This window comes from Pseudophryne corroboree, chromosome 9 (genome assembly GCF_028390025.1).
Source record: "Pseudophryne corroboree isolate aPseCor3 chromosome 9, aPseCor3.hap2, whole genome shotgun sequence".
NCBI lineage: Eukaryota > Metazoa > Chordata > Amphibia > Anura > Myobatrachidae > Pseudophryne > Pseudophryne corroboree.
Genome location: NC_086452.1, coordinates 90,907,806 through 90,930,963, shown reverse-complemented (window position 1 = coordinate 90,930,963; position 23,158 = coordinate 90,907,806). Strand labels below are relative to the sequence as shown.

The 23,158-nt window shown below is 48.3% G+C and overlaps 1 protein-coding gene across 12 annotated transcripts in view; it reads right to left on the bottom strand.

The window, feature by feature from the left end:
- The window catches only part of LOC134957593 (proximal tubules-expressed gene protein-like), a 190,059-nt gene that overhangs the window by 55,007 nt on the left and 111,894 nt on the right, over positions 1 to 23,158 (bottom strand). For 3 of the 12 annotated variants that reach the window (XM_063939601.1, XM_063939603.1, XM_063939602.1), the window contains 2 exons: positions 16,469 to 16,518; positions 16,283 to 16,374 (listed from right to left, as the gene is read on the bottom strand). The exons of 5 other annotated variants lie outside the window; for them this stretch is intronic. In XM_063939601.1, the coding sequence (XP_063795671.1) occupies positions 16,283 to 16,374; positions 16,469 to 16,518 (142 nt within the window). Of the gene's footprint in view, positions 1 to 16,282; positions 16,519 to 18,518; positions 18,741 to 23,158 lie in introns of all 12 variants that reach the window. 4 more of the 12 variants (XM_063939606.1, XM_063939607.1, XM_063939604.1 and 1 more) reach the window with 2 other exon arrangements.

Here is a 23,158-nt window from a genome sequence, read left to right as displayed (position 1 = left end):
TTTTACACATTGCGGCAGGAAAAAGTGTCACCATTTTACACATTGCGGCAGGAAAAAGTGTCCCCATTTTACACATTGCGGCAGGCACAGGTCCCCATTTTACACATTGCGGCAGGAAAAAGTGTCCCCATTTTACACATTGCGGCAGGCACAGGTCCCCATTTTACACATTGCGGCAGGAAAAAGTGTCCCCATTTTACACATTGCGGCAGGCACAGGTCCCCATTTTACACAGTACGCTGGCAAGTGTCCCCTATTTTACACATTGCGGCAGGCACAGGTCCCCATTTTACACAGTACGCTGGCAAGTGTCCCCATTTTACACATTGCGGCAGGCACAGGTCCCCATTTCACACAGTACGCTGGCAAGTGTCCCCATTTTACACATTGCGGCAGGCACAGGTCCCCATTTTACACAGTACGCTGGCAAGTGTCCCCATTTTACACATTGTGGCAGGAAAAAGTGTCCCCATTTTACACATTGAGGCAGGCACAGGTCCCCATTTTACACAGTACGCTGGCAAGTGTCCCCATTTTACACATTGTGGCAGGAAAAAGTGTCCCCATTTTACACATTGAGGCAGGCACAGGTCCCCATTTTACACATTGCGGCAGGCACAGGTCCCCATTTTACACATTGCGGCAGGACGGTGGTGGAGGGAGAGAGAGAGAGAGGAAGGGAGAGGGGCTGACTTACATTTGAAGCGGTTCTCGCCGCTCTTCAGCCGCCTCTCCCTCCTCGTCCGGTCTGCGCGGCTCCCCCTTCTCCCTCCTCCGGCGGGGTTTCGCTGGAATGACGCGATTGCGCCGTGACGCAATCGCGTCATTCCGCGAAACCCCGCCCCCCGAGCTGGGCACTCGGGAGAAGGGGGTTTCAACGTTATAAAAGTGCCGTGGCGGGTGTTAGGGGGTCTCGGCGCCCCCTCCAATCCGGCGCCCAGGTCGCCTGCCCCCCTAGCCCCCCCCTAGTTTCGGCCCTGTCTACCTGTCCGGCTGCAGTACTAGTGATATTATATATACATACATATATATATTGATTTCATCTCATTATCAATCATCCAGTCTATATTAGCAGCAGACACAGTACGTTAGTCCACGGCTGTAGCTACCCTCTGTGTCGGCACTCGGCAGTCCATCCATAAGTATACTAGTATCCATCCATCTCCATTGTTTACCTGAGGTGCCTTTTAGTTGTGCCTATTAAAATATGGAGAACAAAAATGTTGAGGTTCCAAAATTAGGGAAAGATCAAGATCCACTTCCACCTCGTGCTGAAGCTGCTGCCACTAGTCATGGCCGAGACGATGAAATGCCAGCAACGTCGTCTGCCAAGGCCGATGCCCAATGTCATAGTACAGAGCATGTCAAATCCAAAACACCAAATATCAGTAAAAAAAGGACTCCAAAACCTAAAATAAAATTGTCGGAGGAGAAGCGTAAACTTGCCAATATGCCATTTACCACACGGAGTGGCAAGGAACGGCTGAGGCCCTGGCCTATGTTCATGGCTAGTGGTTCAGCTTCACATGAGGATGGAAGCACTCAGCCTCTCGCTAGAAAACTGAAAAGACTCAAGCTGGCAAAAGCACCGCAAAGAACTGTGCGTTCTTCGAAATCCCAAATCCACAAGGAGAGTCCAATTGTGTCGGTTGCGATGCCTGACCTTCCCAACACTGGACGTGAAGAGCATGCGCCTTCCACCATTTGCACGCCCCCTGCAAGTGCTGGAAGGAGCACCCGCAGTCCAGTTCCTGATAGTCAGATTGAAGATGTCAGTGTTGAAGTACACCAGGATGAGGAGGATATGGGTGTTGCTGGCGCTGGGGAGGAAATTGACCAGGAGGATTCTGATGGTGAGGTGGTTTGTTTAAGTCAGGCACCCGGGGAGACACCTGTTGTCCGTGGGAGGAATATGGCCGTTGACATGCCTGGTGAAAATACCAAAAAAATCAGCTCTTCAGTGTGGAGGTATTTCAACAGAAAAGCGGACAACAGGTGTCAAGCCGTGTGTTGCCTTTGTCAAGCTGTAATAAGTAGGGGTAAGGACGTTAACCACCTCGGAACATCCTCCCTTATACGTCACCTGCAGCGCATTCATAATAAGTCAGTGACAAGTTCAAAAACTTTGGGCGACAGCGGAAGCAGTCCACTGACCAGTAAATCCCTTCCTCTTGTAACCAAGCTCACGCAAACCACCCCACCAACTCCCTCAGTGTCAATTTCCTCCTTCCCCAGGAATGCCAATAGTCCTGCAGGCCATGTCACTGGCAATTCTGACGAGTCCTCTCCTGCCTGGGATTCCTCCGATGCATCCTTGCGTGTAACGCCTACTGCTGCTGGCGCTGCTGTTGTTGCTGCTGGGAGTCGATGGTCATCCCAGAGGGGAAGTCGTAAGCCCACTTGTACTACTTCCAGTAAGCAATTGACTGTCCAACAGTCCTTTGCGAGGAAGATGAAATATCACAGCAGTCATCCTGCTGCAAAGCGGATAACTGAGGCCTTGACAACTATGTTGGTGTTAGACGTGCGTCCGGTATCCGCCGTTAGTTCACAGGGAACTAGACAATTTATTGAGGCAGTGTGCCCCCGTTACCAAATACCATCTAGGTTCCACTTCTCTAGGCAGGCGATACCGAGAATGTACACGGACGTCAGAAAAAGACTCACCAGTGTCCTAAAAAATGCAGTTGTACCCAATGTCCACTTAACCACGGACATGTGGACAAGTGGAGCAGGGCAGGGTCAGGACTATATGACTGTGACAGCCCACTGGGTAGATGTATGGACTCCCGCCGCAAGAACAGCAGCGGCGGCACCAGTAGCAGCATCTCGCAAACGCCAACTCTTTCCTAGGCAGGCTACGCTTTGTATCACCGCTTTCCAGAATACGCACACAGCTGAAAACCTCTTACGGCAACTGAGGAAGATCATCGCGGAATGGCTTACCCCAATTGGACTCTCCTGTGGATTTGTGGCATCGGACAACGCCAGCAATATTGTGTGTGCATTAAATATGGGCAAATTCCAGCACGTCCCATGTTTTGCACATACCTTGAATTTGGTGGTGCAGAATTTTTTAAAAAACGACAGGGGCGTGCAAGAGATGCTGTCGGTGGCCAGAAGAATTGCGGGACACTTTCGGCGTACAGGCACCACGTACAGAAGACTGGAGCACCACCAAAAACTACTGAACCTGCCCTGCCATCATCTGAAGCAAGAAGTGGTAACGAGGTGGAATTCAACCCTCTATATGCTTCAGAGGTTGGAGGAGCAGCAAAAGGCCATTCAAGCCTATACAATTGAGCACGATATAGGAGGTGGAATGCACCTGTCTCAAGCGCAGTGGAGAATGATTTCAACGTTGTGCAAGGTTCTGATGCCCTTTGAACTTGCCACACGTGAAGTCAGTTCAGACACTGCCAGCCTGAGTCAGGTCATTCCCCTCATCAGGCTTTTGCAGAAGAAGCTGGAGACATTGAAGGAGGAGCTAACACGGAGCGATTCCGCTAGGCATGTGGGACTTGTGGATGGAGCCCTTAATTCGCTTAACAAGGATTCACGGGTGGTCAATCTGTTGAAATCAGAGCACTACATTTTAGAGATGAGCGGGTTCGGTTTCTCTGAATCCGAACCCGCACGAACTTCATGTTTTTTTTCACGGGTCCGAGCGACTCGGATCTTCCCGCCTTGCTCGGTTAACCCGAGCGCGCCCGAACGTCATCATGACGCTGTCGGATTCTCGCGAGACTCGGATTCTATATAAGGAGCCGCGCGTCGCCGCCATTTTCACACGTGCATTGAGATTGATAGGGAGAGGACGTGGCTGGCGTCCTCTCCATTTAGATTAGGAGAGAGAGAGAGAGATTGACCTGAGGCTGATACTGTAGAAGAGAGTGCAGAGTTTAGTGACTGACCACAGTGACCACCAGCAGTGCAGTTGTTTTATTTAATATATCCGTTCTCTGCCTGAAAAAAACGGTACACACAGTGACTCAGTCACATACCATATCTGTGTGCACTGCTCAGCCCAGTGTGCTGCATGCCTGCATCATCTATGTATATATTATATATCTGACTGTGCTCAGCTCACACAGCTTATAATTGTGGGGGAGACTGGGGAGCACTGCAGTGCCAGTTATAGGTTATAGCAGGAGCCAGGAGTACAAGACAGTCACATACCATATCTGTGTGCACTGCTCAGCCCAGTGTGCTGCATCATCTATGTATATATTATATATCTGACTGTGCTCAGCTCACACAGCTTATAATTGTGGGGGAGACTGGGGAGCACTGCAGTGCCAGTTATAGGTTATAGCAGGAGCCAGGAGTACATATTATATTAAAATTAAACAGTGCACACTTTTGCTGCAGGAGTGCCACTGCCAGTGTGACTGACCAGTGACCTGACCACACTGACCACCAGTATAGTTAGTAGTATACTATATTGTGATTGCCTGAAAAAGTTAAACACTCGTCGTGTGACTTCACTTGTGTGGTGTTTTTTTTTTAATTCTATAAAAAACTCATTTTGCTGACAGACAGTGTCCAGCAGGTCCGTCATTATATAATATATATACCTGTCCGGCTGCAGTAGTGATATATATATATTTTTTATATCATTATTTATCATCCAGTCGCAGCAGACACAGTACGGTAGTTCACGGCTGTAGCTACCTCTGTGTCGGCACTCGGCAGTCCATCCATAATTGTATACCACCTACCCGTGGTTTTTTTTTCTTTCTTCTTTATACATACATACTACTACATCTCTTTATCAACCAGTCTATATTAGCAGCAGACACAGTACAGTACGGTAGTTCACGGCTGTGGCTACCTCTGTGTCGGCACTCGGCAGTCCGTCCATAATTGTATACCACCTAACCGTGGTTTTTTTTTCTTTCTTCTTTATACATACATACTACGACATCTCTTTATCAACCAGTCTATATTAGCAGCAGACACAGTACAGTACGGTAGTTCACGGCTGTGGCTACCTCTGTGTCGGCACTCGGCAGTCCGTCCATAATTGTATACCACCTAACCGTGGTTTTTTTTTCTTTCTTCTTCATACATACATACTACGACATCTCTTTATCAACCAGTCTATATTAGCAGCAGACACAGTACAGTACGGTAGTTCACGGCTGTGGCTACCTCTGTGTCGGCACTCGGCAGTCAGTCCATAATTGTATACCACCTAACCGTGGTTTTTTTTTCTTTCTTCTTTATACATACATACTACGACATCTCTTTATCAACCAGTCTATATTAGCAGCAGACACAGTACAGTACGGTAGTTCACGGCTGTGGCTACCTCTGTGTCGGCACTCGGCAGTCCGTCCATAATTGTATACCACCTAACCGTGGTTTTTTTTTCTTTCTTCTTCATACATACATACTACGACATCTCTTTATCAACCAGTCTATATTAGCAGCAGACACAGTACAGTACGGTAGTTCACGGCTGTGGCTACCTCTGTGTCGGCACTCGGCAGTCCGTCCATAATTGTATACCACCTACCCGTGGTTTTTTTTTCTTTCTTCTTTATACATACATACTACTACATCTCTTTATCAACCAGTCTATATTAGCAGCAGACACAGTACAGTACGGTAGTTCACGGCTGTGGCTACCTCTGTGTCGGCACTCGGCAGTCCGTCCATAATTGTATACTAGTATCCATCCATCTCCATTGTTTACCTGAGGTGCCTTTTAGTTGTGCCTATTAAAATATGGAGAACAAAAATGTTGAGGTTCCAAAATTAGGGAAAGATCAAGATCCACTTCCACCTCGTGCTGAAGCTGCTGCCACTAGTCATGGCCGAGACGATGAAATGCCAGCAACGTCGTCTGCCAAGGCCGATGCCCAATGTCATAGTACAGAGCATGTCAAATCCAAAACACCCAAATATCAGTAAAAAAAGGACTCCAAAACCTAAAATAAAATTGTCGGAGGAGAAGCGTAAACTTGCCAATATGCCATTTACCACACGGAGTGGCAAGGAACGGCTGAGGCCCTGGCCTATGTTCATGGCTAGTGGTTCAGCTTCACATGAGGATGGAGGCACTCAGCCTCTCGCTAGAAAAATGAAAAGACTCAAGCTGGCAAAAGCAGTAGCACCGCAAAGAACTGTGCGTTCTTCGAAATCCCAAATCCACAAGGAGAGTCCAATTGTGTCGGTTGCGATGCCTGACCTTCCCAACACTGGACGTGAAGAGCATGCGCCTTCCACCATTTGCACGCCCCCTGCAAGTGCTGGAAGGAGCACCCGCAGTCCAGTTCCTGATAGTCAGATTGAAGATGTCAGTGTTGAAGTACACCAGGATGAGGAGGATATGGGTGTTGCTGGCGCTGGGGAGGAAATTGACCAGGAGGATTCTGATGGTGAGGTGGTTTGTTTAAGTCAGGCACCCGGGGAGACACCTGTTGTCCGTGGGAGGAATATGGCCGTTGACATGCCTGGTGAAAATACCAAAAAAATCAGCTCTTCGGTGTGGAACTATTTCAACAGAAATGCGGACAACAGGTGTCAAGCCGTGTGTTCCCTTTGTCAAGCTGTAATAAGTAGGGGTAAGGACGTTAACCACCTCGGAACATCCTCCCTTATACGTCACCTGCAGCGCATTCATAATAAGTCAGTGACAAGTTCAAAAACTTTGGGTGACAGCGGAAGCAGTCCACTGACCAGTAAATCCCTTCCTCTTGTAACCAAGCTCACGCAAACCACCCCACCAACTCCCTCAGTGTCAATTTCCTCCTTCCGCAGGAATGCCAATAGTCCTGCAGGCAATGTCACTGGCAATTCTGACGAGTCCTCTCCTGCCTGGGATTCCTCCGATGCATCCTTGCGTGTAACGCCTACTGCTGCTGGCGCTGCTGTTGTTGCTGCTGGGAGTCGATGGTCATCCCAGAGGGGAAGTCGGAAGACCACTTGTACTACTTCCAGTAAGCAATTGACTGTTCAACAGTCCTTTGCGAGGAAGATGAAATATCACAGCAGTCATCCTGCTGCAAAGCGGATAACTGAGGCCTTGACAACTATGTTGGTGTTAGACGTGCGTCCGGTATCCGCCGTTAGTTCACAGGGAACTAGACAATTTATTGAGGCAGTGTGCCCCCGTTACCAAATACCATCTAGGTTCCACTTCTCTAGGCAGGCGATACCGAGAATGTACACGGACGTCAGAAAAAGACTCACCAGTGTCCTAAAAAATGCAGTTGTACCCAATGTCCACTTAACCACGGACATGTGGACAAGTGGAGCAGGGCAGGGTCAGGACTATATGACTGTGACAGCCCACTGGGTAGATGTATGGACTCCCGCCGCAAGAACAGCAGCGGCGGCACCAGTAGCAGCATCTCGCAAACGCCAACTCTTTCCTAGGCAGGCTACGCTTTGTATCACCGCTTTCCAGAATACGCACACAGCTGAAAACCTCTTACGGTAACTGAGGAAGATCATCGCGGAATGGCTTACCCCAATTGGACTCTCCTGTGGATTTGTGGCATCGGACAACGCCAGCAATATTGTGTGTGCATTAAATATGGGCAAATTCCAGCACGTCCCATGTTTTGCACATACCTTGAATTTGGTGGTGCAGAATTATTTAAAAAACGACAGGGGCGTGCAAGAGATGCTGTCGGTGGCCAGAAAAATTGCGGGACACTTTCGGCGTACAGGCACCACGTACAGAAGACTGGAGCACCACCAAAAACTACTGAACCTGCCCTGCCATCATCTGAAGCAAGAAGTGTAACGAGGTGGAATTCAACCCTCTATATGCTTCAGAGGTTGGAGGAGCAGCAAAAGGCCATTCAAGCCTATACAATTGAGCACGATATAGGAGGTGGAATGCACCTGTCTCAAGCGCAGTGGAGAATGATTTCAACGTTGTGCAAGGTTCTGATGCCCTTTGAACTTGCCACACGTGAAGTCAGTTCAGACACTGCCAGCCTGAGTCAGGTCATTCCCCTCATCAGGCTTTTGCAGAAGAAGCTGGAGACATTGAAGGAGGAGCTAACACGGAGCGATTCCGCTAGGCATGTGGGACTTGTGGATGGAGCCCTTAATTCGCTTAACAAGGATTCACGGGTGGTCAATCTGTTGAAATCAGAGCACTACATTTTGGCCACCGTGCTCGATCCTAGATTTAAAGCCTACCTTGGATCTCTCTTTCCGGCAGACACAAGTCTGCTGGGGTTGAAAGACCTGCTGGTGAGAAAATTGTCAAGTCAAGCGGAACGCGACCTGTCAACATCTCCTCCTTCACATTCTCCCGCAACTGGGGGTGCGAGGAAAAGGCTCAGAATTCCGAGCCCACCCGCTGGCGGTGATGCAGGGCAGTCTGGAGCGACTGCTGATGCTGACATCTGGTCCGGACTGAAGGACCTGACAACGATTACGGACATGTCGTCTACTGTCACTGCATATGATTCTCTCACCATTGAAAGAATGGTGGAGGATTATATGAGTGACCGCATCCAAGTAGGCACGTCACACAGTCCATACTTATACTGGCAGGAAAAAGAGGCAATTTGGAGGCCATTGCACAAACTGGCTTTATTCTACCTAAGTTGCCCTCCCACAAGTGTGTACTCCGAAAGAGTGTTTAGTGCCGCCGCTCACCTTGTCAGCAATCGGCGTACGAGGTTACATCCAGAAAATGTGGAGAAGATGATGTTCATTAAAATGAATTATAATCAATTCCTCCGCGGAGACATTGACCAGCAGCAATTGCCTCCACAAAGTACACAGGGAGCTGAGATGGTGGATTCCAGTGGGGACGAATTGATAATCTGTGAGGAGGGGGATGTACACGGTGATATATCGGAGGGTGATGATGAGGTGGACATCTTGCCTCTGTAGAGCCAGTTTGTGCAAGGAGAGATTAATTGCTTCTTTTTTGGGGGGGGTCCAAACCAACCCGTCATATCAGTCACAGTCGTGTGGCAGACCCTGTCACTGAAATGATGGGTTGGTTAAAGTGTGCATGTCCTGTTTTGTTTATACAACATAAGGGTGGGTGGGAGGGCCCAAGGACAATTCCATCTTGCACCTCTTTTTTCTTTTATTTTTCTTTGCGTCATGTGCTGATTGGGGAGGGTTTTTTGGAAGGGACATCCTGCGTGACACTGCAGTGCCACTCCTAAATGGGCCCGGTGTTTGTGTCGGCCACTAGGGTCGCTAATCTTACTCACACAGTCAGCTACCTCATTGCGCCTCTTTTTTTCTTTGCGTCATGTGCTGATTGGGGAGGGTTTTTTGGAAGGGACATCCTGCGTGACACTGCAGTGCCACTCCTAAATGGGCCCGGTGTTTGTGTCGGCCACTAGGGTCGCTAATCTTACTCACACAGTCAGCTACCTCATTGCGCCTCTTTTTTTCTTTGCGTCATGTGCTGATTGGGGAGGGTTTTTTGGAAGGGACATCCTGCGTGACACTGCAGTGCCACTCCTAAATGGGCCCGGTGTTTGTGTCGGCCACTAGGGTCGCTAATCTTACTCACACAGTCAGCTACCTCATTGCGCCTCTTTTTTTCTTTGCGTCATGTGCTGATTGGGGAGGGTTTTTTGGAAGGGACATCCTGCGTGACACTGCAGTGCCACTCCTAAATGGGCCCGGTGTTTGTGTCGGCCACTAGGGTCGCTAATCTTACTCACACAGTCAGCTACCTCATTGCGCCTCTTTTTTTCTTTGCGTCATGTGCTGATTGGGGAGGGTTTTTTGGAAGGGACATCCTGCGTGACACTGCAGTGCCACTCCTAAATGGGCCCGGTGTTTGTGTCGGCCACTAGGGTCGCTTATCTTACTCACACAGTCAGCTACCTCATTGCGCCTCTTTTTTTCTTTGCGTCATGTGCTAATTGGGGAGGGTTTTTTGGAAGGGACATCCTGCGTGACACTGCAGTGCCACTCCTAGATGGGCCAGGTGTTTGTGTCGGCCACTAGTGTCGCTTAGCTTAGTCATCCAGCGACCTTGGTGCAAATTTTAGGACTAAAAATAATATTGTGAGGTGTGAGGTATTCAGAATAGACTGAAAATGAGTGGAAATTATGGTTTTTGAGGTTAATAATAATATGGGATCAAAATGACCCCCAAATTCTATGATTTAAGCTGTTTTTTAGTGTTTTTTTAAAAAAACACCCGAATCCAAAACACACCCGAATCCGACAAAAAAAATTCGGTGAGGTTTTGCCAAAACGCGGTCGAACCCAAAACACGGCCGCGGAACCGAACCCAAAACCAAAACACAAAACCCGAAAAATTTCAGGCGCTCATCTCTACTACATTTTGTCCACCGTGCTCGATCCTAGATTTAAAGCCTACCTTGGATCTCTCTTTCCGGCAGACACAAGTCTGCTGGGGTTGAAAGACCTGCTGGTGACAAAATTGTCAAGTCAAGCGGAACGCGACCTGTCAACATCTCCTCCTTCACATTCTCCCGCAACTGGGGGTGCGAGGAAAAGGCTCAGAATTCCGAGCCCACCCGCTGGCGGTGATGCAGGGCAGTCTGGAGCGACTGCTGATGCTGACATCTGGTCCGGACTGAAGGACCTGACAACGATTACGGACATGTCGTCTACTGTCACTGCATATGATTCTCTCACCATTGAAAGAATGGTGGAGGATTATATGAGTGACCGCATCCAAGTAGGCACGTCACACAGTCCGTACTTATACTGGCAGGAAAAAGAGGCAATTTGGAGGCCCTTGCACAAACTGGCTTTATTCTACCTAAGTTGCCCTCCCACAAGTGTGTACTCCGAAAGAGTGTTTAGTGCCGCCGCTCACCTTGTCAGCAATCGGTGTACGAGGTTACATCCAGAAAATGTGGAGAAGATGATGTTCATTAAAATGAATTATAATCAATTCCTCCGTGGAGACATTGACCAGCAGCAATTGCCTCCACAAAGTACACAGGGAGCTGAGATGGTGGATTCCAGTGGGGACGAATTGATAATCTGTGAGGAGGGGGATGTACACGGTGATATATCGGAGGATGATGATGAGGTGGACATCTTGCCTCTGTAGAGCCAGTTTGTGCAAGGAGAGATTAATTGCTTCTTTTTTGGTGGGGGTCCAAACCAACCCGTCATTTCAGTCACAGTCGTGTGGCAGACCCTGTCACTGAAATGATGGGTTGGTTAAAGTGTGCATGTCCTGTTTATACAACATAAGGGTGGGTGGGAGGGCCCAAGGACAATTCCATCTTGCACCTCTTTTTTCTTTAATTTTTCTTTGCGTCATGTGCTGTTTGGGGAGGGTTTTTTGGAAGGGACATCCTGCGTGACACTGCAGTGCCACTCCTAGATGGGCCAGGTGTTTGTGTCGGCCACTAGGGTCGCTTATCTTACTCACACAGCTACCTCATTGCGCCTCTTTTTTTATCTTCTTTGCGTCATGTGCTGTTTGGGGAGGGTTTTTTGGAAGGGACATCCTGCGTGACACTGCAGTGACACTCCTAGATGGGCCCGGTGTTTGTGTCGGCCACTAGGGTCGCTTATCTTACTCACACAGCTACCTCATTGCGCCTCTTTTTTTCTTTGCGTCATGTGCTGTTTGGGGAGGGTTTTTTGGAAGGGACATCCTGCGTGACACTGCAGTGACACTCCTAGATGGGCCCGGTGTTTGTGTCGGCCACTAGGGTCGCTTAGCTTAGTCATCCAGCGACCTAGGTGCAAATTTTAGGACTAAAAATAATATTGTGAGGTGTGAGGTATTCAGAATAGACTGAAAATGAGTGTAAATTATGGTTTTTGAGGTTAATAATACTTTGGGATCAAAATGACCCCCAAATTCTATGATTTAAGCTGTTTTTTAGTGTTTTTTGAAAAAAACACCCGAATCCAAAACACACCCGAATCCGACAAAAAAAATTCGGTGAGGTTTTGCCAAAACGCGGTCAAACCCAAAACACGGCCGCGGAACCGAACCCAAAACCAAAACACAAAACCCGAAAAATTTCCGGCGCTCATCTCTAAAAAGAACTAGCTTCAGTCCCTGAAGTTCAGACGTTCGTAAAAGGGGTACTGCATATACAGCCTCCTTTTGTGCCTCCAGTGGCACTTTGGGATCTCAATGTAGTTTTGGGTTCCAAAAGTCACATTGGTTTGAAACACTTAAATCTGTGGAGTTAAAATATCTCACATGAAAAGTGGTCATGCTGTTGGCCCTGGCCTGGGCCAGGCGCGTGTCAGAATTGGCGGCTTTATCCTGAAAAAGCCCTTATCTGATTTTCCATTCGGACAGGGCGGAATTGAGGACTCGTCCTCAGTTTCTCCCCAAGGTGGTTTCAGCGTTTCACCTGAACCAACCTATTTGTGGTGCCTGCGGCTACTAGGGACTTGGAGGCCTCCAAGTTGCTAGACGTTGTCAGTGCCCTGAAAATATATGTTTCCAGGACGGCTGGAGTCAGGAAATCTGACTCGCTGTTTATCCTGTATGCACCCAACAAGCTGGGTGCTCCTGCTTCTAAGCAGACTATTGCTCGTTGGATTTGTAGTACAATTCAGCTTGCACATTCTGTGGCAGGCCTACCACAGCCAAAAATCTGTAAATGCCCACTCCACAATGAAGGTGGGCTCATCTTGGGCGGCTGCCCGAGGGGTCTCGGCTTTACAACTTTGCCGAGCAGCTACTTGGTCAGGAGCAAATACGTTTGTAAAATTCTACAAAATTGATATCCTGGCTGAGGAGGACCTGGAGTTCTCTCATTTGGTGCTGCAGAGTCATCCGCACTCTCCCGCCCGTTTGGGAGCTTTGGTATAATCCCCATGGTCCTTACGGAGTCCCCAGCATCCACTTAGGACGTCAGAGAAAATAAGAATTTACTTACCGATAATTCTATTTCTCGTAGTCCGTAGTGGATGCTGGGCGCCCATCCCAAGTGCGGATTGTCTGCAATACTTGTACATAGTTATTGTTACAAAAATCGGGTTATTATTGTTGTGAGCCATCTTTCAGAGGCTCCTCTGTTATCATGCTGTTAACTGGGTTCAGATCACAAGTTGTACGGTGTGATTGGTGTGGCTGGTATGAGTCTTACCCGGGATTCAAGATCCTTCCTTATTGTGTACGCTCGTCCGGGCACAGTATCCTAACTGAGGCTTGGAGGAGGGTCATAGGGGGAGGAGCCAGTGCACACCAGATAGTCCTAAAGCTTTCTTTAGATGTGCCCAGTCTCCTGCGGAGCTGCTATTCCCCATGGTCCTTACGGAGTCCCCAGCATCCACTACGGACTACGAGAAATAGAATTATCGGTAAGTAAATTCTTATTTTTAATCACATCACCAGCAGGGCTTAAAGTGGTCCAGGTGAGGTGGTGGAACTCATGGAGGAGGACCATGGAGGCACCAGGACCTGAGGAAGGAGTAGGTGGCTGCAGGTCATCATCAACACTAGTGCCACCATCACCAGGATATCTTATTGACACATTTATTGGTAGGGGCCCCACAAGTTAGTAGTTGGCCTTGGGCCCCCAAAGTCTATTTACTAAGCCTTGGATGGAAATACAGTGGACAGAGATAAAGTACCAACCAACCAGCTCCTGTCATTTTTTTCAAACACAGCCTGTAACATGACATTTAGGAGTTAATTGGCTGGTACTTTATCTCCTTCTACTTTATCTCCGTCCAAGGCTTAGTAATAGTAAATAGACCTGTGTTTAAAAATGACAGTTAGGAGCAGCCTGGTTGGTACTTTATCTCCAATCACTTTGGGGTCTATTCATGAAGCAGTGAAAAGTGTGGGGAAGTGAGTCAGTGGAGAAGTTGCCCATTGCAACCAATCAGCTGCTACTTATAATTTTATATAAGGCACTTTATAAATGTTACCTCAATACTGATTGGTTGCCATGGACAGCTTCTCCACTGGCTCACTTCCCCACTCTTTTCACTGCTTCATGAATAGCGCATTGAATGGGGCATTGTGGATTCTGGCACCAGTGCCATAATTTTGAACAAATCTCTGGAAAAATGGTGCCACTTTCTTGGACATATTGCATACATCCCAACTTTTAATCCTTCTGAGTCGGAACACTCCCGAAAAAGGGGCATGCCCTCAGGTGGGAAGGGTGTGGCTACACATCGAGTGGGTGTGGCAATGTGCCGAGGACCCATTTTCCGTCATTTTGGGGGCGTGCCCAGTGCTCCCTTAGCAGCTGGGCAGCTCACTCCACGCTCTGAATAGATGCTGTGCACGTGCGCACAGCATCTATTCAGAGATCACTCGCTGCTTTGCAGAGCTGAGCAGCGGGTGAGCAAAGGCTCCCCCAACTCCCCCACCCCTCCCCCACGCCCGCGGGACACTGTGACCCGCGGGAGGGACAGCGGGACTGTGTCCGAATAGCGGTCCCACTGAAATCGGGACAGTTGGGAGGTATGATATTGTGCAGTAAACTGTGGCACAGTCTTCTGTGCACATGCTGAGGTGATTTCTTTCAGCCAAGGGCCATGGAGATAGCCTTTCCTTCGATAACCCCCTTACCTGACTGTTAGCCTATCTATCTGTTTTGTTTTTGCTACATTAATAACATTGGGACTGAGACCCATTTTTACCTGCCAACTAGCAACAGGCCCTGAATTTTATATTAAATATTCTGGTGTTCGAGAATAAAGAACTCACATAAAGAACACAGTATCTCAAGCATGCTTACGGGCCATGTTTTGAGGATTTCGGTCTCTGGGAACAGGTTGGATTAATTCTCACTCTGATACCACTTTTCCACTAGCTTTTTTAAACATGGGTAAATGCGCCGCCCCTGCTGCGTCACTAGAGCGTCACCAACCCGGCAATTGCCGAGTTGGTGAGCGCTGTCTGCAGGGGGCTGTAGCATGGGTCGCAACCGTGTCAGGCGACACGGCTGCGACCCGTGCTACACTAGTGGAAAAGGGGTATGACAGATAAAATGCTTGTTTGTGATTAACATAATCCAGCAAACATGTCCGCTAGGATGTACTTTAGCGTCTTATTAAGTTGCACTCATTGCAGCTAAAACTGCATTAACCATGCGTTACATGACCGATCCCTACTGCCCAGGACCTTTTCCTGCATTCCGATCACTGTATTGAAGACGCTCAGCCATACATTTTACAGTGTCTCACATACATGCAGAATAGGAATATTTTCAGAATTGTATTTATGTGTCCTTACTTCCTGAACATCAGTTACATAGGTTTGCTAATTCATGGGGGGGGAATAATAAAGCTATGTAGAGTAGACTTAAGGTGATTATCATACCAACTCCCAATCAGGTAGCTACAACCCAGTGTAATATATTGTCTTCCTTGGAATGTCAAAACAGCTTTTTATCAAGACCGTTAAAATGTTTAATGCAAGCTGCAATATTTCTGTGACAGATCATCACACATCTTAACTTGTTAAATTAGATAAATAAATTACAGTAACTGCCCTTTTATCAGTGATTTATGCTAAGCCTTACCTGGGAACATTATTTATCTGTTTACAATGCGCTCAAGCTTAAGGGAACAAAGCATCATATTTCCATAATTATACAATTACTGTAGCTTTCAGTATTTTATAGTGCTAGGCTAGCTATACAGCTGGGTAACTTGCGCTGCGAAGCTTTCATCAGAGTCATTGCTGTATCATGTCTCACTGCTACAAAGAGCTGGGCAGTAACAAACATCATTGCAGAGGTCTAAGTACTATTATTGGGAAAGGAGGCGCCTTTATAAACTTCTTAAATAAAGTAGAAAGCCCCTTTAAGAAGGGTCAGTAATACCCCTTTCAGACCGCACAAATAACCCGGTATCGACACGGTATATTGCTGGGTTGACGTGGGCCTTTGAGCGGTGTGAAAGGGTCACTTCCGAATTCCCGGGCCACCCTTCTTTATTCTCAGGTTATTACCAGGTCAGGTGCGGTGTGAATGGGTTACCCCGGGTTGATGCGACCCGGTACACATTCACAGCATAGAGAGAGGCGGCGCTGAGATGATCTCATCCCCCAGCACCGACTCCGCCACAGCCCCCGATGCCGCCGCGGTCCCCGCCCCCAATGGTAACCCGACACAGCATATTGCCGGGTCGAGATGCCAGTTCTCATGGTCCAATGCCGGGTCGCACCCTGGAAGGACCCATTTCCAATTCCCGGGTGTGACCCAGCATTTGCGATCTGACAGCGGTATAAACGACTTATTCAGCAGTTAGTGCAAGTGAAGACCTGTACTCCTAAATTAGGACAGCCGTGGCTGCAGAGAATATTACACAACAGGTACATATTCTGTGTTCTCCAGGACACAGCCATAAAATAACATACCTGACTGGCAGGTGATTTGTCCCACAGAGACCAGGATGAGAAACACAAGCTGCAGAGAGAACATGGTCCACCAGAAATCCCACTGATGTGTCCTGAGTGGATACGGAATTTAGAGTCACATTGTACTGAGAACAAGGAAGAATTCCAGAGCAGTTAATGCTAAACCTGAGGGATATTTGGAAACACCTCTTAGTTTGGGGAGGGACCTGGCTCCAGCTACAGCACATAATCCTTACCTAGTAAAAAAATAAAAACAAACATTTACAGTTATACAGTATATAAAGAAAATTAATGAATTAATTATTTCACTACTGCCAGAAACGTATCGCAATGACTGGGATCAAAAAGTAGCACAAAAACGTTCTGTGTAATCAAGGGTTAGGAAACTAATGGGCCCTACACACTGGCAGATGATACTGCTGCACGATATGAACGTTCTCGTTCATTAATGAACGAGAACTCGTTCATATCGTGCAGTGTGGAGGCTCCAGCGATGAACGATGCACAGTCCCACGCTCGTTCATCGCTGATGCCCCGTCGCTTGTGCATGCAGGCCAGTATGGATGAGATCATCCATATTTGCCTGCACTGCTATGGAACCGGGTGATGGGGGGGAGTGAAGAAACTTCACTCCCCCCGTCACTGCCCCACCGCCGCCGGGTCGCCCGTCGGCTGTATCCGCCGTCGGGCAGCTCGGCGGTGGATCTATCAGTGTGTAGGGCCCATAAGATTTGTCTGGCCTTGGAGAGTGATAATTGCACGGTGATAAAGTGCCAACCAATCAGCTCCTGACTGTCATTTTTCAAACACAGCCTCTAAAATGGCAGTTAGGAGCTGACTGGTTAGTATCTTATCACCATGCAATTTATCACTCTCTAAGGCTTGATAAATCTGGGCATAAGTATTTAGCTATTGTTTTATTTTAGCTTTTGTTGCTGTGTTATGCAATTGACATGACAAATAATCCACATTGCACGTTTAGGGCCTGATGCAAAGCTGAATGTTAACCTGTTTGCACAGCAGATCTTGATACAGGGTTGTAAACATTTCAATCACCTGCAAGTGGAAGGGTGTAATGGGGCATTTTGACGTAGGCAAAGCATACCTCACAACTGTCCCGATTTTCGTGGGACAGTCCCGTTTTTTTGGGACTGTCCCGCTGTCCCAGTATCCCGCAGTGGGGGGGGGGGGGCAGTTGGGAGGCTCCAGCGTCTATTCAGTGCAGATAGGAGGGTAGGGGGCATGCCAGCAGCTCACGGAGCGCTGGGCATACTCCCTCACTGACGAAAACGGGGGAGTGGCTCGCGAGTGTGGGTCCTCCTGCGAAGCCACGCCCACTTTTCCTCTTTCATGAGGAAGAATGTTGGGAGGTATGCAAAGTGTCAGCAGAACTGCAGGCTGTGCAGTGTTTGTCAGCAAAATACTTCTGATTTCAGACTGTTATTTTGCAAGTATAGGGATGGACAAATGCACACTGATGATGGTGACAATTAAGCGTACGGATAGGGGGCGGGTGCTTTTGCTGTTTATGGGCATATATGCAATTTATCTCCATTGCGATTAACTCATCAGGCCCTTAATATTAATCTTTTTTTATATAAATGAGTTACTGATTAATAACACACACACACACACACACACACACACACACACACACACACACACACACACACACGTGTGTAACTATCTATATATTTAATCTTCTCAAACGCGGTCCTCAAGGCATCACAATAGTCCAGGTTTTAAGTATATGCATGCTTGGCCACAGGTGACTTAATTAGCACCTCAGTCAATTTGATTTAACTATCTGTGCTGAGCCATGGATATACCTAAAACCTGGCCCGTTGGGGTGTCTTGAGAACCACGTCTGAGAACCTCTGGTCTAAGCAATTTTTTTGTGAGAGCAACTACTCGGAAATAACAATACCGATTTTGGTTGATGGTTCAGGTGTCATTCGATAGGGTGTGCGATGTAGATGTGCAATACAGTGGAAGAATTTTGATAAGAGGTCAGATTGTTGAGGAATAATGAGTACTTATGCTAATGAAAATTAATTTCTACTAATTGTCTTTTTTGATGCCTATAATTATTAGTCTCTTTTAAAAGTTCTACAACTAAACCATAAATTATTTGAGCACCCAATATATTCAGGCCTATGGCCACAAGATCACATATAAAATGTGTTCAAATTCACACTATTCCAGTTGTATTATACATGACACAGATTTGTAATACATAGCTGTAAAACGTGACGATCCTGAGGCCACGATTTCTCGCCCCCCTGAGGGTGCTATCATTCCAGTATTGATCCTCATAACGGATGTTATCTTCTCATAGAATTATGCGCATTAAAAACAAGGGAATCACAATACATCCATGGCACTTCTACTAAGCTCTATTACAGAGCTGCGTGCAGGTTGTGATCACTGATACGGGGTGGCTCTCATCTCCAGGTCACTAGGGTGTAATAGGGAAAGGACATTCACAAGCTACGAATGATGGACAAGGACAAATATAACCATCTAAGCCCAAAGTAACATCTATATTGTACATTTGATGAAGTGTACCTGATAAACATTCACATATTTGTTTTGACAGATTAATTAGTAACTATCCTAGTCCTCACCACTGGGATCTGTTACTAAATGATGAGGCTAATCTCAGTGTCTGCAAATTCCTCCTTCACCAGCCAGAGAACAGAAGGGGATCTTGGGCCTGAGTCACATGTAATGCTAATGTTCACAGAGTTGAGCGATTTTTTTTTTTTTTGATTTTTTTTTTTGCTGCTGTGCATGGTTTCCATTTGCTTAAAAGTTGCACTGTGCATTCTACGATGTATATGCACAGAGAAGCAGTGGTGAGTGAGATGCATGGTATCAGAGGAGCAGTGGTGAGTGAGATGCGCGGTATCAGAGGAGCAGTGGTGAGTGAGATGCGCGGTATCAGAGGAGCAGTGGTGAGTGAGATGCGCGGTATCAGATGAGCAGTGGTGAGTGAAATGTGCGATGTCAGAGGAGCAGTGGTGAGTGTGATGCGCGATAGCAGAGGAGCAGTGGCGAGTGAGATGGGTGGTATCAGAGGAGCAGTGGTGAGTGAGATGCGCAATATCAGAGGAGCAGCGGTGAGTGAGATGCGTGGTATCAGACGTGCAGTGGAGAGTGAGATGCGCGGTATCAGAGGAGCAGTGGTGAGTGAGATGCGTGATATCAGAGGAGCAGTGGTGAGTGAGATGCGCGTTATCAGAGGAGCAGTGGTGTGTGAGATGCGCAATATCAGAGGAGCAGTGGTGAGTGAGATGCGTGATGTCAGAGGAGCAGTGGTGAGTGAGATGCATGATATCAGAGGAGCAGTGGTGAGTGAGATGCATGATATCAGAGGAGCAGTGGTGTGTGAGATGTGCGGTGTCAGAGGAGCAGTGGTGAGTGAGATGCGCGGTATCAAAGGAGCAGTGGTGAGTGAGATGCATGATATCAGAGGAGCAGTGGTGTGTGAGATGCGCAATATCAGAGGAGCAGCGGTGAGTGAGATACGCGGTATCAGAGGAGCAGTGGTGAGTGGGATGCGTTGTATCAGAGGAGCAGTGGCGAGTGAGATGCGTGGTATCAGAGGAGCAGTGGCGAGTGAGATGCGTGGAATTAGAGGAGCAGTGGAGAGTGAGATGCACTGTATCAGAGGACCAGTGGTGAGTGAGACGCATGGAATTAGAGGAGCAGTGGCGAGTGAGATGCATGGTATCAGAGGACCAGTGGTGAGTGAGACGCATGGAATTAGAGGAGCAGTGGCAAGTGAGATGTGCGGTGACAGACAAGCAGTGGTGAGTGAGATGCGCGCTATCTGAGGACCAGTGGTGAGTGACATACTCGATATCAGAGGAGCAGTGGCGAGTGAGATGCACGGTATCAGGGGAGCAGTGGTGAGTGAGATGCGCAGTATCAGAGGAGCAATGGTGAGTGAGATGCGCAGTATCAGAGTAGAAATGGCGAGTGAGATACGCGATATCAGGGGAGTAGTGGTGAGTGAGATGCGCGGTATCAAAGGAGCAGTGGTATCAGAGAAGCAGTGGTGATTGAGATGCGTGGAATTAGAGGAGCAGTGGTGAGTGAGATGCGCAGTATCAGAGGAGCAGTGGTGAGTGAGATGCATGGTATCAGAGAAGCAGTGGTGATTGAGATGCGTGGAATTAGAGGAGCAGTGGCGAGTGAGATACGCGACATCAGAGGAGTAGTGGCGAGCGAGATGCGCGGTATCAAAGAACCAGTGGTGAGTGAGATGCGCGGTATCAGAGGAGCAGTGGCGAGTGAGATGCATGGTATCAGAGGAGCAGTGGTGATTGAGATGCGTGGAATTAGAGGAGCAGTGGAGAGTGAGATGCGCGGTACCAGAGGAGCAGTGGTGAGTGAGATGCATGGTATCAGTGGACCAGTGGTGAGTGAGATGCATGGAATTAGAGGAGCAGTGGTGAGTGAGATGCATGGAATTAGAGGAGCAGTGGTGAGTGAAATGTGCAGTATCAGAGTAGAAATGGTGAGTGAGATACGCGATATCAGAGGAGTAGTGGCGAGTGAGATGCGCGGTATCAAAGGACCAGTGGTGAGTGAGATGCATGGTATCAGAGGACCAGTGGTGAGTGAGATGCATGGAATTAGAGGAGCAGTGGTGATTGAGATGTGCGGTATCAGAGGAGCAGTGGTGAGTGAGATGCATGGTATTAGAGGAGCAGTGGCAGGTGAAATGCGCGATATCAGAAGAGCAGTGGTGAGTGAGATGCATGGTATCAGAGGATCAGTGGCAGGTGAGATGCGCGGTATCAGAGGAGCAGTGGCGAGTGAGATTTGTGGTTTCAAAGGGGCAGTGGCGAGTGAGATGCATGGTATCAGAGGAGCAGTGGCCAATGAGATGTGCGGTATCAGATGAGAAGTGGTGAGTGAGATACATGGTATCAGAGGACCAGTGGTGAGTGAGATACGCATATCAGAGGAGCAGTGGTGAGTGATATGTGCGGAATCAGGGGAGCAGTGGTGAGTGAAATGCGTGGAATTAAAGGAGCAGTGGTGAGTGAGATGCGTGGTATCAGAGGAGCAGTGGTGAGTGAGATGCCCTGTATCAGATGAGCAGTGGTGAGTGAGATGCATGGTATCAGAGGAGCAGTGGTGAGTGAGATGCCCTGTATCAGATGAGCAGTGGTGAGTGAGATGCATGGTATCAGAGGAGCAGTGGGGAGTGATATGTGCGGAATCAGGGGAGCAGTGGTGAGTGAAATGCGTGGAATTAAAGGAGCAGTGGTGAGTGAGATGCGTGGAATCAGAGGAGCAGTGGTGAGTGAGATGCCCTCTATCAGATGAGCAGTGGTGAGTGAGATGCATGGTATCAGAGGAGCAGTGGGGAGTGAGATGCATGGTATCAGATGAATAGTGGGGAATGAGATGCGCAGTATCAGAGGAGCAGTGGAGAGTGAGATGTGCGGTATCAGAGTAGCAGTGGCGAGTGAGATGCGCGGTATCAGAGGAGCAGTGGCGAGTGAGATGCGCGGTAATCGACAAGCAGTGGCGAGTGAGATGCACGGTATCAGACGAGCAGGGGCGAGTGAGATGTGTCGTATCAGAGTAGCAGTGATGAATGAGATGCGTGTATCAGAGGAGCAGTGGTGAGTAAGATGTGCGGAATCAGAGGAGCAGTGGAGAGTGAGATGTGCGGAATCAGAGGAGCAGTGGTGATTGAGATACGCGGTATCAGCCGAGTAGTGGTGAGTGAGATGCGCGGTGTCAGATGAGCAGTGGTGAATGATATGCGCGGTATCAGAGAAGCAGTGGTGAGTGATATACGCGGTATCAGAGGAGCAGTGGTGAGTGAGATGCGAGGTATCAGAGGAGCAGTGGTGAGTGATATACGCGGTATCAGAGGAGCAGTGGTGAGTGAGATGCGCAGTATCAGGGGAGCAGTGGTGAGTGAGAATGCGCGGTATCAGAGGAGCAGTGGTGAGTGAGATGCATCATATCAGAGGAGATGAGATACGTGTATCAGAGAAGCAGTGGTGAGTGAGATGTGCAGAATCAGAGGAGCAGTGGTGAGTGAAATGTGTGGTATCATAGGAGCAGTGGTTATTGAGCTATGCGGTATCAGAGGAGTAATGGTGAGTGAAATGCGCAGTGTCAGACAAGCGGTGGTGAGTGATATATGCGGTATCAGAGGAGCAGTGGTGAGTGAGATGCAAGGTATCAGAGGAGCAGTGGCGAGTGAGATGCGCGGTATCAGGGGAGCAGTGGTGAGTGAGAATGCGCGGTATTAGAGGAGCAGTGATGAGTGAGAATGCGCAATATCAGAGGAGCAGTGGTGAGTGAGATGCATCGTATCAGAGTAGCAGTGATGAATGAGATATGTGTATCAGAGGAGCCGTGATGAGTGAGATGCGCGGTATCAGGGGAGCAGTGGCGAGTGAGATGCGCTGTATCAGGGAGGCAGTGTTGAGTGAGAATGCGCGTTATCAGAGGAGCAGTGGTGAGTGAGATGCGAGGTATCAGAGGAGCAGTGGCGAGTGAGATGCGAGGTATCAGAGGAGCAGTGGCGAGTGAGTTGCGTGGTTTTAGAGGAGCAGTGGTGAGTGAAATGCATGGTATCAGATGAAAAGTGGAGAGTGAGATGTGCGGTATCAGAGGAGCAGTGGCGAGTGAGATACATTGTATCAGAGGAGCAGTGGCGAGTGAGATGAGCAGTATCAGAGGAGCAGTGGTGAGTGAGATGCGCAATGTCAGTAGAAATGGTGTGTGAGATGCGCGATATCAGAGGAGTAGTGGTGAGTGAGATTTGCGGTATCAAAGGAGCAGTGGTGAGTGAGCTGCATGGTATCAGAGGAGCAGTGGTGAGTGAGATGCATGGTA